This window comes from Narcine bancroftii, chromosome 5 (genome assembly GCF_036971445.1).
Source record: "Narcine bancroftii isolate sNarBan1 chromosome 5, sNarBan1.hap1, whole genome shotgun sequence".
NCBI classification, from domain to species: domain Eukaryota; kingdom Metazoa; phylum Chordata; class Chondrichthyes; order Torpediniformes; family Narcinidae; genus Narcine; species Narcine bancroftii.
The window spans coordinates 72,490,897-72,507,084 of record NC_091473.1 but is presented as its reverse complement, the minus strand read 5'-3'; the positions used below and the strand labels follow the sequence as shown (position 1 = coordinate 72,507,084).

The 16,188-nt window shown below is 46.7% G+C and overlaps 2 protein-coding genes across 13 annotated transcripts in view; one reads left to right on the top strand and one right to left on the bottom strand.

The window, feature by feature from the left end:
* Positions 1 to 10,649, bottom strand: part of ro60 (Ro60, Y RNA binding protein) — a 79,167-nt gene extending 68,518 nt beyond the window's left edge. For 6 of the 8 annotated variants that reach the window (XR_011357628.1, XR_011357629.1, XM_069937823.1 and 3 more), the window contains exon 1: positions 10,210 to 10,649. Coding sequence is in view for 5 of the 8 variants with exons in the window: in XM_069937823.1 (XP_069793924.1) it covers positions 10,210 to 10,344 (135 nt within the window). In the remaining 3 variants the exon portion in view is untranslated. Of the gene's footprint in view, positions 1 to 1,825; positions 1,938 to 10,209 lie in introns of those variants that run through there. The other 2 variants (XM_069937827.1, XM_069937826.1) reach the window with 2 other exon arrangements.
* Positions 2,898 to 16,188, top strand: part of uchl5 (ubiquitin carboxyl-terminal hydrolase L5) — a 54,169-nt gene continuing 40,878 nt past the window's right edge. For 3 of the 5 annotated variants that reach the window (XR_011357630.1, XM_069937831.1, XM_069937830.1), the window contains exons 1-2: positions 10,690 to 10,871; positions 11,538 to 11,601. Coding sequence is in view for 2 of the 5 variants with exons in the window: in XM_069937831.1 (XP_069793932.1) it covers positions 10,769 to 10,871; positions 11,538 to 11,601 (167 nt within the window). In the remaining 3 variants the exon portion in view is untranslated. Of the gene's footprint in view, positions 3,092 to 7,947; positions 7,998 to 10,689; positions 10,872 to 10,900; positions 11,421 to 11,537; positions 11,602 to 16,188 lie in introns of those variants that run through there. The other 2 variants (XM_069937832.1, XM_069937834.1) reach the window with 2 other exon arrangements.

The window sequence follows — 16,188 nt, the reverse complement described above, 5'->3', positions numbered from 1 at the left end:
AGATTCTGAAAAGTTTTTACAGGGGAACTTTTTACAGTTGGAATCGAGATGCAAAAAAAAAATCACCGAAACCTAAACGGCACTAGGTACACGAAAACCAACAAGGTCGGGTCAGATACAGCAATGAGCTCTCTGAACCCTTCTCCATTAACAATGGCGTGAAGCAAGGCTGTGTTCTCGCACCAACCCTCTTTTCAATCTTCTTCAGCATGATGCTGAACCAAGCCATGAAAGACCCAACAATGAAGACGCTGTTTACATCCGGTACCGCACGGATGGCAGTCTCTTCAATCTGAGGCGCCTGCAAGCTCACACCAAGACACAAGAGAAACTTGTCCGTGAACTACTCTTTGCAGATGATGCCGCTTTAGTTGCCCATACAGAGCCAGCTCTTCAGCGCTTGACGACCTGCTTTGCGGAAACTGCCAAAATGTTTGGCCTGGAAGTCAGCCTGAAGAAAACTGAGGTCCTCCATCAGCCAGCTCCCCACCATAACTACCAGCCCCCCCACATCTCCATCGGGCACACAAAACTCAAAACGGTCAACCAGTTTACCTATCTCGGCTGCACCATTTCATCAGATGCAAGGATCGACAATGAGATAGACAACAGACTCGCCAAGGCAAATAGCGCCTTTGGAAGACTACACAAAAGAGTCTGGAAAAACAACCAACTGAAAAACCTCACAAAGATAAGCGTATACAGAGCCGTTGTCATACCCACACTCCTGTTCGGCTCCGAATCATGGGTCCTCTACCGGCACCACCTACGGCTCCTAGAACGCTTCCACCAGCGTTGTCTCCGCTCCATCCTCAACATCCATTGGAGCGCTTACACCCCTAACGTCGAAGTACTCGAGATGGCAGAGGTCGACAGCATCGAGTCCACGCTGCTGAAGATCCAGCTGCGCTGGATGGGTCACGTCTCCAGAATGGAGGACCATCGCCTTCCCAAGATCGTGTTATATGGCGAACTCTCCACTGGCCACCGTGACAGAGGTGCACCAAAGAAAAGGTACAAGGACTGCCTAAAGAAATCTCTTGGTGCCTGCCAAATTGACCACCGCCAGTGGGCTGATAACGCCTCAAACCGTGCATCTTGGCGCCTCACAGTTTGGCGGCAGCAACCTCCTTTGAAGAAGACCGCAGAACCCACCTCACTGACAAAAGGCAAAGGAGGAAAAACCCAACACCCAACCCCAACCAACCAATTTTCCCTTGCAACCGCTGCAATCGTGTCTGCCTGTCCCGCATCGGACTTGTCAGCCACAAACGAGCCTGCAGCTGACGTGGACTTTTTACCCCCTCCATAAATCTTCGTCCGCGAAGCCAAGCCAAAGAAGACTAGGTACTTGTATTTCACGGAGAACAGAAACTTCACGTACTACGAGTGTCCGGTGCGAGGACAATCTTCCATCCAATTCACAGTGGCATTTTGAAATTAATACCTTCAGGTTGAATTTCGAAGACGCTACACGCGTGAAAGTAGTCAATTATACTTCTAGTCCAAAATGGCTCAAATTGTTGCTGCTAAAAGGGGGGGGGGGGGGGGAACGGACTAGCTCGGAGTGGTTGAAGAACTGGTCGACGCAACAGGAGTTGTAGGTATTATGTAGTGGAGAGGTCTGTAATGATGTATAGAGTGAGGAACTAAAGCGAAGGGAATGCACGAACACCAGTTACCCCTCACAGGCCTCTCTGCCTGCCTCACTCCGCCCAGCGCCCACCACCACAAACGCATTCGGCGACGAGGGAGAGAAGCAGCCTATTAAATCCTGTCTTCATTCACTAAATTCCTCCGGTCCCACGGCTAAGACATACATTACCTCCATGTTGCGAGCTCTCAGCACTGACACCCCCCTCTCGTAAACGCAGCGATACAGAAAGGGCACGGGAATCTCTGCCGCCACGGTCCGTTACCACAGCAACATCCGGGCTCCCCGCTCGCCTTGATGTCATCGCCAACCAATCGGTTTGTCCACGCTCTGCGTTCCTTAGCGCCACTCGTGGATACAAAGCAAACATTCCTGGCTGAGAGTCCTTGGCCCAAAGCAAGGGAGATTCCACTGGTGACCAACTTCAGTTTCCCACTGAACTCTGTTCTTTCCACAGATGCCATGACCTGCTGAGTATTTCAACTTTATTTCAGATTCCCACTGTCTGCGATATTAGAACCCCAATAAGGTCGCTCAATGTAACATTTTCCAAATGCTGTATTTCAAAAGGACAAAATACTATATGCTGCCTTTCACTAAATTAGGGGAGGTCCAAAAGATCAAGAAAACTGTTCATAAAGGAGAGTGGAGGGAATTGCTCTGGTCTATTTCACATTATTGGCTATGTATTGGGTGGCAAGTTTTAGAGTAACGCAGGTGACTAGGGTCAGCACCAGGACAAGTGGTTAGAGGAGGGCATTAGGTACAGGGTGGGACACAGTCCGACAGTCATAAACTCACTCGGGGGTGGGGAGGGTGGTGGCCTGCCTGTCTGCCAAGCCGAAGTAAATATCCTCCGTCCCTCTGATGTAACTGCAAAGAACTTTGCTTTTATTGCGTGATCCACTAGCGTGCATCAAGATGGACAAGGTTGAACAGGGCCCTGGTGGGACAGCTCTTGGAGTTTTGTGTGCAGTTTGAGGAAGGACATTCTTGCAATTGAGGGAGTGCAGTGTAGGTTCACGAGGTTGGTTCCTGGGATTGAAGGACTGTCATATGTTGAAAGACTGGAACAACTGGGCTTGTATACACTGAAATTTAAAAGGATGAGAGGGGATCTGATTCCTGTCCCAGCAACCCACTGCCTTAATATTGTTTGGGTTATGGAAATTCACCCTCACAGATTTCAGAAATTGCTTCCCTAAATTTTATTTGCAGAATGAAATACACAATTGCAAAAGTAAACAAGAAGTTTGCAGATGGTGAAAATTGGAACAACACACAAAGTGCTGGTGGAACTCAGTGGACCTGGCAGCATTCATGGAAATCCATACAGTCAATGTTTCCACAACAGCAGATCAGAGAGAAATTTGGCGGCTGAAAGAACCACACAGGCTGTGGGCTGCTAGAGAATGGCACTTGAAGGACTCATGCCAGGTAATGGGAGCTGGAGACTAGATCATGGGAATCAGATATCAGGACAAGGATTAGTAAGGGTGCCAATCACAAGGAATGCTTCCAAAAGGCTTTGGGTGCTGAAAGCTTCCGAATGTATCAGAGGTTTGAAATTGAGAACTTGGGATTGCCAATGGAATGATCAGGAGGCTGCGTGGACGCAGAAGTACAGGCAGTGAATCCATAGACACTGTGTCTCTGAAGAGACTCTCTTTGATTCTCTTTCTCTTATTGTCGTGGGTGCTGGATGCGAGCGAGTGAACAGACTGTGAGCTCTGAGGTCACAGCAGGAATGTTTATTTAAACTTCGCCTGCTTGCTTTTCAGCTGTGTAGCCGGACTGCATGTACGCTTTGCTGCTTGTGTCACGTTGACGCAAGCGCCCACACCATCTTCCATCGTGGAGTGGAAGAGATGGGAACACGTCCCCATCTCTGCCGCGTCTGCCCCGCTGTCCGCATGTAACAAGTGGGGCCGGTTCGTCGCGGCAAATTTGTGCGTCACCACATATTCCCCCCCCCCCCCCCCCCCCCCCCAGAACCGGCACCGGTGGCGACTGCACAGAGACCGGCCGCGTCAAGTCCAGATGTACTGGCTTCAGACGGTCCACCGTGAAATTCTCCTCCCTGTCGCCGGCCTACAAAGTGAAAGTTGAGATGGTGCGGTGGAGTACTTTGTAGGGTCCCTCATAGGAATGCTGGAGTGGTGCTCTGTTTCCGCCGCTGCGCACAAAGTCAAAGGCATTAAATCTGTGGATACCCAAGTTGGAGGGCTTCCGTGACTGGACAAGGGTGGTGGGGGGGGGGGCGGCGGGAGGGCAGGGTACCAGGGTAGCGCTTTTTGGCTGTGGAGGCCCGTCGATCCTCTTTTGGGGCTGTGCAGATGCCCAGGAGGACCCAGGGAAGCTTGTCCACCCAGTTGGGGCCGTTAAGGCATGCCATCAGGGAAGCCTTGAGGTGGGGGTAGAACCACTCAACCAGACCAAAGGATTGGTGGTGGTATGCAGTAGTGTGGTGTAGGTCAGTGCCCAGAGGTTTGGCAAGGTCGGACCACAGGGACGATGTGAATTGGGTTCCACGGTCCATGGTGATGTGTGATGGAATGTCGAAGCAGGTGATCCAGGAGGAGAGGAATGCCCTGGCCCAGGTATCTGCGACTATGCTGGTAAGGGGAACCGCCGAGGGCCACCTGGTGTGCCTGTCCACCATTGCGAAGAGGTATTGCTGCCCCCGAGAGACGGGGAGGGGGCCGACGATGTCCACGTGGATATGCTGGAAACAATGCATAGTGGGTTTGAACTGAACTGGCAGACGGGTGTGGGTCTGGACTTTTTTCCATTTGGCAGTCTGGGCATGCACGTGTCCACTCTGTGACACAGAGAAGGCCGTGCCAGACGAACCTGGTGGAGATCATGTTGACTGTGGTGTGGATGGAGAGGTGAGACAAACTATGTATTAGGTGGAACACCTCCTTTCGCCATTTCGCTGGGGCCATTGGCTGAGGAATCTCAGTGGAGACGTGGTAGAGGATAGTGGTCTTGCCATCATCAAGGGGCAAGACCACTAGCTGAAGGCCAGTCAGGGCAGTGAGGAAACAGGCTGTGTCTGGGTCCGTCTTTTGTGTGTGGGCCAACTCGTAGTAGTCTACACCTGCGACAAGGGGGCAGGTGGTCGGTCTGGAGAGGTGGCGTATGTTGGTGGTAAATTCAGAGATGTACAACAGATGCTGCAACTGATGGGCCGACCAGGGGTCGGAGACTTTACTGAAGGCAAAGGTCAGTGGTTTGTGGTCTGTGAAGACCATGAAGTTTCTGCCCTCGAGGAAGTAGTGGAAATGGTAAATGGCCAGGTACAGAGCCAGCAGTTCCCTTTTGAAGGTGGTGTACTTGCGTTCAGGTGGGCGCAAATGGCAACTAAAAAACGCAAGTGGTTTCCATGTATTGTCCATGAACTGCTGACGGACTGCTCCTATGGCAGTTGTGGATGCATTGACCATAAGGGCAGTTGGGGCATCTGTGGGTATACGAGCATAATTGAGGTGGGGAGGGCATCTTTCATCTTCTGGAAAGCTGCTGTATCCTCGGTGGTTCAATGGAGTTCTTTCATGGAGGTAGAGATGAGGTCAAAGAGGGGTCACATAATAGCAGCAGCCTGGGGAATAAACCAAGAAATTGACCATTCCTACAAATTCCCACAGGCCTTTAAGTGTGGTAGGCTGTGGAAACTGGCGAATAGCATCTACTTTGTCTGAGAGGAGCACTGTGTTGTCCTTAGTTATATGGTGGCCCAGGAAATCTGTCTGTTGACAGCTGAATTGGTATTTGATCAGATTTATAGTGAGGCTGAACTGATGCAGGCGGGAAAAGAGTTAATGGAGGTGGCTAATGTGTTCATCAGGCGTAGCGCTCGCCACCAAGATTTCGTCCATGTAAATGAAGAGGTAGGGCACATCACGCCCTACAGCATTCATTAACCACTGGAATGTCTGGGCTGTGTTTTTAAGGTCAAAGGGCATCCGTAGAAATTTAAAAGGCTGAAAGGGGTGATAATGGCCGTTTTTTGTTCATCGTCTGGGTAGACTGGTATTTGATGGTAGTCCCTGATGAGGTTGACCTTGGAGAAAATACAAGTGCCATTGAGGTTGGTCGTGACGTCCTGTATGTGTGGGATTGGTTATCAGTTGGGAATGGTGATGCCGTTTAATCTTCTGTAGTCGCCACAGGGTCTCCAGCTGCCATTGGCCTTTGGTACCATGTTTAGTGGTGAGGACCATGGGCTGTCTGAACTGTGGACAATGCCCAGCTCTTCCATGCGAGTAAACTCCTCCTTGGCGAGCTTGAGTTTGTCGGGTACCAGCTGGTGGGCCCCGAGTGAATGGGCAAATGTGATGCTGCACTTCACGGGGCGGCTGAGTGGTTGAAAACTTGGTGCAGGATGGCTGGAAACTCAGCAAGGAGGTGTGAGTAGCAGTTTGTAGCCATCTCCACTGTGGTGAGATGAGTGGCCTGCTCATTTTAAGTTCCAAGGGGGATGGGTTGAAATGTCTCCGCATAGACCAGTTGTCTGCCCTGTGGGTTGTCGAGGAGAGAATGCACCCAGAGAAAGTCTGCTCCCAGCAGGGATTTGTCCACTACGGCCAAGGTGAAATGCCAGTGGAAAACTGTATCTCTGAAATGCAGGGGAATGTGTCTGTACGCAAAAGTGGAGATGGCGGAGTTGTTGGCTGCATGAAGGGTGGGGCCATGCAGTCTCATGTGTGTCTCAAGGGAAGTGGGCTGAATGACGCTGATCTTAAGTCCTGTGTTGACGAAGAACTTGCAGCTGTCCCACACATGGAGTAGGCTATTCCTTTGGCCAGCCATGGCGGGCATTAATGGCAGCTAGCCCACTCGTTTCCCTGAAATGAGCAGAGTTGATGGCATTTTCGAGCCTCTGCCCCCCCAGCACTGGTGTTAGAAGCACAGACACTCCTCCATGGAAAGTCTGGTGGGAAGGGCGCTTCTCTGCCAGTGGGCCCATTTTGCGGGGCGGTTCTGTGGTGGCTTGGTTAGTCGGTTTGGTTAGTCGGTGAAGGGCCTCTGGATTTTTACATTCCATGTGGTAGAGGACGTCAGCCCTAACTGCTACCTTCCTAGGGTCGCTGAAATCAGCATCAGCGAGTAGTAGGCGAATGTCCTCAGGCATTTACTCCCGAAAGGCCTGTTCGAACATAAGGCAGAGCTTATGTTCTTCTGTCAGTGCAAAACATCTCGTCCATCAAGGCAGATGGGATGCGGTCCCCTAACTCGTCGAGATGCAAGAGCCTGGCTGCCCTATCGTGGCGTGAGAGACCGAAGGTAGTTATGAGAAGGTTTTATAAGGCTAGGTATTTACCTTCCTCTGGCAATGCTTGGATGAGGTCGTCTACACGGGCAGCAGTCTCTTGGTCGAGGGAACTGACAATGAAGAAGTGCCTGGTAGAGTCCGAGGAGTTTTGCTTGATCTGGAACTGGGTCTCCGCCTGGCAGAACCAAGTGCGGGGCCAGTTGGTCCAGAACATGGGTAACTTGAACGCTACGGCGCCGACTGCTCCAGGATCCATGTAGTAAGAGTCTTCAGAATGTGAAGACTTGTTGGGGTCATCAAATGTGGTGTGCTGGATGCGAGTAAGTGAACAAACTGGAGACACAGACAGTGAGCTCAGGTCGCAGCAGAAATGTTTATTCCACATGGTCTTGTTTGAAGGTTCATTCTTTTTTGGTTTCTGTTAGTACATTTTTGCAACGAATACTGGAGTGATTTTTCGGTTAAATCCTGAATTATTGTTGTTAGGAAATTTTGAAAGTGTTACTCCTAAATTATTGTTGTCAGATTCTCAATTAAAATTTGTTAAGTTAGCTTTAGTAGTAGCAAGGAAATGTATTGTTGTTACATGGAAATCTGATATTTCATTAACATTAGACAGATAGCATGCTGAGATTCAAAGTTGTATTCCTTTAGAAAAAAATTACATATAATTTGAGGGGCAAATAATCCTGTAGGCTAGAATTATGGGGTTAAAATTGTAATTTGACCAGTGAAGTTTTCCCTGAAAGAGTAACAATTTTATATTTCTGGGCTCCTGAGTGTCATCTGATGCAATCTGAATTAATTACTATGCAGTTATGATATTGTGTATTTTAGTTATGGGATTAGATTAGGTTAGGCGGGGTGGGGGGGGGGGGAGAGGGAGGGTTTAGAGGATTTTTTTTAAGATTTCAGTTTATTTTAGTCTTTAGTTTTTAGTTTTTTTTAAGATATATTTTCAGCATATATTTGTTTACATTGTATTATGGTTACTTATTACTGTTTGTTATTACAGGTACACGATCCTTTATCCAGACATCTAAAATCCAAAAGCTCCAAAATCCGGTAAGTGGGGAGAGAGGCGGCCAGGCAGCCAGTGCTTGGGGGAGGCGGCCGAGGGACCGGTGCTTGGGAAAGGCGGCCGGGTGACTGGAAGGAGGTGGGGGTGGATACGGCAGCACAATTCCGATGGGCTTTCCAAAATCCAGAAAAATCCGAAATTCTGAACACACTGTCCCCCAAGGGTTCCGGATAAAGGATCGTGTACCTGTATGATCCTATGTACATTGATTAAATAAATTTTTTTTTAAAAAGCAAACCCTATGCCATAAGTGCTCTGTGATTAGTAAGGGATTGCTTAAGGTGGTATGTGAGTGGGAAGGGAAGATTGAGAATCACTGCTCTAGACCCAATTGTTACTGAAATAATTTGCTTGAGAAAAATTGTCATTGGCCCATTTCTTTTGAAACCATGCACATAACAAGTCAATTAGGTACAATTAAAACAGTGGTTTTTAACTTTTTCCTTTCCACCCACATACCACCTTAAGCAATCCCTTACTAATCACAGAGCACTTATGGCATAGGAATTGCTTAAGGTGGAATGTGAGTTGGGGGGCAGTTTAAATCCCTTGAGGTGCTGTTGAACCCTGCCTTCAATTTTGATAAACTAGTCAACGCCATGGTAAATGCCTGCTTTTCCCAGCTCTGCACCATTGTTAAAATAACACCGTATCTCTCATTTAAGGACCTGAAAGGGGTTATTTATGCCCTTATCTTGTCACGTCTGTACTATGCTAAATCCAGGTTAAAACATACCTTCTGTTGTTAGCGTTTAATGTCTGAAACCCTTTTTATATTCCTATACACTGGGATTAGCCAGTCCTCCCTAACCCGCCTCCAACTGGTTCAGAATGCTGCTGCTAGGATCCTGACGTGCCAAAAAGAGGGACCATATCACCCCAATTCTGGCCTCTCTCCAGTCACTGCTAGTGCAGCTCAGAATTGACTTCAAGCTGCTGTTATTTACATACAAGGCCCTCAATGACCTCGCCACCCCCTCCCCACCCAAATCTCCGATCTGCTTACGCCCTACTCCGCTCTCAAGCAGATCAGGTTAACTACTTCAGGACTCCTGGCTGTTCCACTCACTAAGCGCACACAAAGGGGAGATCAGGCCTTCGCGATTGAAGTCCCCAAACTATGGAACAGCTTTCCCCTGACCATTAAACTAACCCCCTCCCTCAACTGCTTTAAATCCAGGTTAAAAATATACCTTCTGTTGCTAGCATTTAATTTCTGAAACCCTTTGTATATTCCTAATTTCTGACAATGTTGGACTATTTCCTGCAATTGTTGTCTATTTATAATGGCTTAATCCATTGTTCTGAAAATAGTTGTACTAGTTTCGATCAATTGTCTTGGTTTGTACATCACTTTGATCAATGCAAGTATAAAAAAAAGTGCTATATAACTAAATAACTTGAACTTAAAGCCTGAACATCACATCCTTGCTCTTATATACTATTCCTCTTGAAATGAATGCCAGCCTTACATTTACCTTCTTCACGTGCAGCTTACCTTCAAGGTAAGCTGCATGAGGACTCTGAGGTTCATTTACATCTGGGGATTTTCAATTTTCTCCCTATTTAGAAAATAATCTGACCTTATTTTTTCCTACCAAAGTGCATGGCCGTACATTTTCCAAAATTGTATTTAATTTGCCATTTCTCTGCCCCTTCTCTAATCTGTCTAAGTCCTTTTGCAGTCTCCCTGTTTCCACACTACTACCTGCTCCTCCACCTACCTTTGAATCATTTGCAAACTTAGACTTAAATCCACTTATTCCACAATCTAAATCACTGATATACTGTACAACAGGGGTTCCCCATCTGAGGTAAATGTACCCCCAGTGGTACATTTGAACTTTTCAGGGGGTACATTGGGTGTGAGAGAATAACCACTACTGTACAATACATGGTGGTGTAATCTGCAGTCAGATTGCACAATGTCGTGTTTTCAGGTGGCAGCCCTAAAAGGATGTCGCAGCATTAACTGGTCCACCTGAAAGGTCCTATTCATACCCAGAGGCACCTCGTAGCGCTTCCGAATCTGATAGAGACGGAGCGACTGGTGCCCCAGTACCACCCGTCATAAATATGCGGCATGGCCATTCTTCCCCACCTGTAACCCCCCCACCCCACGCAGGCGGAACTGTTCCGTGTTTCCCACAGGCCTGCATCGGCTGCCCCACAATGTCCCCCGCCAGCCGCCCCTACCTGGTCGGCCACCCCTGTCCCGAAGTCCCCCGCCCCGACAGCCCTCCTCTCGGCTGTCAGGCAACAGGACGCTCCGCTGATTATCCCTCCCGGAGGAAAGGTGGCGTGGGCGCGTTGGAGGTGCTTCTGCTGCATTCAGGTGTGTATGTCTTTAGCCTCAACAGGTTGACGATGCGGCCTTACAAGGCGATGTTCAGGCCACCTGAAAGGACCTTCCCTTTCCTGAGTGTCCGTCTATCCAATCTCTCTCTGTTACTAAAGTCCTCCAATCCAGGCAAGATTGGTTACCTTTCACAATAATGTTATAATCGATAAAATACTATTCAACCATTTTTTTCTTCTCTCTCCCACGTCTGCGTGTCGGAGGTTCTCAAGTGCTCAGTCGGGTAAAAGCACTGAGTGGTTGACTCAGTCTCAGGGGCCTTCTCGGCCCGGCCGTTGCTCTGGAAACGGTGCCGCGCATGCGCAGCTCGCACGAGGCGCGGGGTTGGCCGGGAAGGTTGGCCGGAATCGTCTTGTGCGCGGAGGTGCCGTGCCCTGTTTGGAGCCGGGGTCGCAGATGGAAGCGGACGGGCCCGCTGCCGAAATGGCGGGGAGCGCCGGCGAGTGGTGCCTGATGGAGAGCGATCCCGGAGTTTTCACAGAGCTGATTAAGGGCTTCGGTACGGCTGGAGTCGTTCCTCCGCGTGTCTCGGGCGGGCAGGCAGGCAGGCAGGATGGATGGAGTAACGCCACTGCCTGGGGCCTGCGCGCTGGACACCTTACTTAGGTCGGGGCGGGCAGCCTCATTCCAACCTGTCAAAGCAAGAGCGAAGTGAACAGCGTTAACGTCGGCAGCAGCGGAGTTCTGATACTGAATGTTTCGGGTTGTGATTTGTTCGGGCCTGCCCTCACAGAAGTTGCTCGCATTTGAAACAGACCGCCAAAGGCCTAATGTTAAAGGATCTGTGATTCTGTCATTTGGAGATGATATACTGCACAACTTTAATGTTGCAAGTATTGAGCTCGTATGTCGCATTTAAGGCCACAAAAGATAATCGACTAGTTAGTTGGAAGTAATTTGAACGTAAACCAAATGCTTTCAAGATCAATTGACTCTTCAAAACGTTCAATTTTCAGAAACTCGTTAATAGTCCATTCATCTTTAATCCATCATGTTTGATGAAAGGCTGTGCGGTTGGTGTCTGTTTTTGTGGAAAAGCACATTCCATGTAAATTGACTTTTTTTTGCAGTACAATAACTTAAGTGGATGTTTTACATTTTGTACAACAAAATTAGCAAAGGATTTTGATATTAAAGATGGTTTGATAACCTTTGTATGTTTCAGGATGCAAGGGTGTTCAGGTGGAAGAAATATGGAGTCTTGAACCTGAAAACTTTGACAAGTTAAAGTAAGTAACCAGATTGCTTAACATTAAATAAAACATGTATTTGAGGCCCAACTTGGATTTTGGGCTAGTGTAGAAAGAGTGCCAACTTGGTGCTTTGAGGGAAAATTGTTGTGTATGCACTCACATAATTAAAATTTGGTGATATGAAGCTTTCTTATCCTTCTATTAGACTAACATAGCTACTGACACAAAGGGTTTTATATATATATATATATATATATATGGCATATATATGACGCCCACATCATGATGTCAGGCAGAGGGTGGGCTTATACCCAACACACTTTCCAACCCCCCCACCATGTGATAAATGCTGACTGGGTCCTCTTCAAACTAATAGGATTATATTGGGCCCAGGACTACAAGTGAGAATTAGAATACATCTCATGAGTAATTATAAAAGGGAAAATGTTTAATAATAATCAGCACACAGAGTTCTTAGTGTTCAGGTGGTCTTTTTTCTCTTTTGGACTGCCTCGGTGTGGTTTACTGTGCTGATATTTGCTTGGGACCTGTAGATAGTCAGGTTGGCGGTTGAGTTGGCAGCGACTGCCAGTCTTCGCTGCCCTCCTGGCTGCGTGTCTCAGTTACTGGACTCTTCACTGGACTCCTTGGCTCCACAACTGTCTCTGCCCCTCCCTCTCTACCCCCACTTGACCTGAGGGATGGGATTGTTGGGGCAGGCCACAGCAGGTCTGGTTCCACCTCCTCCAGTTCATAAGGCAGTTCATGGACCTTAGTGTAATTCAGTGCTCGTAATTAGTCAGTATGTTGCTTCCACAATCTGTCCCCTACTAGAACAGCGTATGAGCAGGGGCTCAATTTTTGTCAGATTACTCCTACCACCCATGGGTCTTTATATTGTCTATAATCTTGTCCAAGAACTCTCTTGCCCACTTCCAATGTTCTAGGTGAGGTTTGTGGCGATGCTGTTTTTTGCAATGGAGACCCAGATCTGGATGAACTGTGGACAGCCTGGTCCGCAGGTTGCAGCCAAGCATTAGTTCTGCTGGAGTGCATTTTGTGGTAGAATGCGGTGTGTTTCTGTACCCCAATAGGAAATCTGTGATTTTGTGTGTCCAGGAGGCATTTAGAAGTTTCATGGTTTTCATTGCTTTTTTTGAATGTTTGTACAAAACGTTCTGCCTCAACATTAGTACTTGGGTGATAAGGTGTGGACAAAATATGTCTTATATTGTTGTCATGCATAAATTAAAAAAAAATATTCTGATGTAAATTGTGGCCCATTGTCCGTAACTAATTCATGAGGCAATCTGTAAGTGGCAAAGATAGCTTATAGAAAGTCAATCGTGGGATCTGCTTTGGTCTTTTTCAGCTGTGAAACGACTGGCCATTTGGAGTGTGCGTCCACAGCTATAAGGAAAGTCTCACCCATGAATGGTCTAGCGAAGTCTACATGAATCTGATGCCAGGGTTTGGATGGCCATTTCCATGGGTTAGCTTTGGCCTGCGGCATTTTTAGCTGCATTGACTGACGAACTTTGCATTCTCTTAATGTTGTTTCACTGTCTCTGTCTATGGATGGCCACCAGACATGCATCCGGGCCAGTGCCTTCATTTGTTTCATTCCAGATGGTTGTGGTGCAGTTCTGATAACATGGTAGTTTGCCATTTGGCTGGAATAAGGTATGGGTACCCCATAGTAAACAACCTTCTGCGACTGATAGTTCATGTGTGGTAAGATTTTAGATCTTCTGGAATGACCAGATTCAGGCCACCCATTAAGGGTGAAGTATAGGAACGTAATGGGCAGTTGTTGAAGTTGTTCTTGGTTGATGGCTGCTGCCGCTGCTGTCCATTTAATAATTTCTTCTCGTTGTTCTGTCTCGGGTAGCGGCATGCGTGATAAGGCTTCTGCATGGCTGTTGAGTGTTCCTGGTTTATGTTTTATGTCATAGTTATATGCCACTAGTAGCATGACCTATCTTGAATTCTGGCCACACGCTAATACTGGTATACCTTTGTGTGGCCCCAGGATTAAACTAAGAGGCTTGTTGTCTGATCAGGGAGAATTTTCTTCTGTAAAGATATTGGTGGAATTTTTTTTTTACACTAAATATTATTGCCAATCCTTTTTCTAGTTGGGCGTAATTGCGTTCACTTGTGGTTAATTTTTGTGAAGCAAATGCTACTGATTCCTCACCTTTTTCTGTGATTTGCGATAGTTCCACTGGTGAAGCATCCACGGCTAGTGTAACTTCTTTACTTGGGTCGTAGTGGATCAGCACCTTATTTGTTGACTTTAGTTGATCAACTGTGTTTTTAGTTTCTGTGTTCTAATACCATGTTTGATCTTTCTTGAGTAATTGGTTCAGCAGGCTGCATAGTGTAGACATATTAGGGATATGTTTTCTGTAGTGATTAACTAGTCCTAGGAAGGATTGTAATTCTGATTTGTTGGTTGGGTATGGGGCCTTGCGAATGGCTTCTGTTCCTGCTGGATTAATTCGCACCCCCTCATTGTCGATTGTAAACCCAAGATATGCTTGGGCATGGGGTGTTCGGGTATTTTGATTGATGGTGACTTTGTATCGCCACAAATGTGAATCTCACCGTTTGCTTTTCGTACGGGTGCAATGGGCGCTGCCCAATTGCTGTATAGTATTGGCTCTAATATGCCTTCATGTTTTAGTCTGTTTAATTCAGCCTCAATTTTCCCTTTCATAGCAAATAGTACTGTTCTGGTTTTGAAGAATTTTGGTTCTGCATTATCTTTTAATTGCAGTTTGGCTTGAACACCTTTGATTTTCCCCAATTCTTGTTGGAAAACCACTGCGTGGTTATTGAGGATTTGGTCGAGTTCTGGCTGGGAGGTGTCCGTGTGATTTACATTTAGTATTGAACCGATTTCCAGCCAGCCTAGGGGAATGTGTTGTAGCCAGTTTCTTCTGAAAAGTGTCGGTCCCTGGGTATCTACGATGTAGAGAGAATGTTTTTTGTTGCTGTTGTTTGTATTGTACTTGGATTGTACATTTTCCAAACACTTTGATTCTGTCTCCTGTGACAGATCTTAGAGTTATTTCAGTTGTTTTTACCAGGAGGCATAGTAGCAAGCGTTCCTTAATGGCATTAGGGAGACCTCTGCTCCTGTGTCTAACTCCATCTTCAGGGGGCTGTCCATTTATTTTTAGCTGTATAAGGATTGCTGTGCTTCCTCCTTGGATGTGTGATATCTCAGGAGCTTGTTCTCATCATCGTTGCTAGGTTGCCCATCTCTCTCTCTCTGCAATTGTTTTGACTTTAGCTGCCTGTTTATTTGCAGGCCACCTGCGCTCTAGAAATGGACATTGAGCTTTTATATGTCCTTCTGTTTTGCAATGGTTGCATTTAGAATTTTTGAAGAAACAGTTTTCTGGATGGTGGTTGTATTTCCCACAATGGAAGCATTGTTGGCAGCAAGACCTCCTGACCAGTATGTCTGGTTGACCCATGTCCAAGTATTTATCTGCCATTTCAGAGTTCCAGGCAGTCTTGTATGCAATTTGTAATGTAGCATCTTCATCCATTGCTAATAATTTTTGCCTTACTTGGCAATTTGCCAGCCCCATCACTAATCTGTCTTGCAGTGCCTGATTTAGAAACTGCTCAAAATGACTGCTCACCAATTTGCACAACAATGCCAGGTATTCACTTACCGTTTCTCCTGGTCCTTGTCTCCTTTCATAGAATTGTTGCCTTTCTGTCATAACTGGTGGTTTGGGGTTTAAATGTTTCCTTAGGGTTGTGCATAATTCATTGAATGTATTTATCCCTGGATCTTCCAGGTCCAGCAAGGTCTTAAGGAGGTCGAACATTTTGCTGCCCATTATACTGAGGAAGAGGGCACATTTGCGGTTAACTGGACCTTCCATAATATTGTGGGCTACAGAGTAGTGGTTAAACCGTTCTACATAGTTATCCCAACTTTATTCTACTTTGTTGAATTCCCTGAACTTTCCCTCTGCAATCTTGGTGAGCTTTTGCCTTGATCTTTTGGCGGGAATTTGTTGGGGTTGTTGGTAGTTGTTTTCTACCTTTCTTCTGTTGTTTTCCTTCTCATGGAATATGTATAGGGTTCGTTTTGTTCCTTGTCGCCACTGTTGTGTATGCACTCACACAATTAAGACTTGGAGACATGATACTTTCTCATCCTTTATTTCAATGACACTAAGATGGCTACTGACAGGCACGGTTTTATATATATATATATATATATATATATATATATATATCTCTATCCCATCTCTATCCCCATCTCTATCCCATCTCTATCCCCATCTCTATCCCCATCTCTATCCCATCTCTATCCCCATCTCTATCCCCATCTCTATCCCCATCTCTATCCATATTATATATCTATATACATCTCGCTGTCTATCTCGCTGTCTCTCTCTCTCTCTCTCTCTATCTCTCTATCTCTTTATCTCTCTATCTCTCTATCTCTCTATCTCTCTATCTCTCTATCTCTCTATCTCTCTATCTCTCTATCTCTCTATCTCTCTATCTCTCTATCTCTCTATCTCTCTATCTCTCTATCTCTCTATCTCTCTATCTCTCTCTCTCTCTCTCTCTCTCTATCTCTCTATA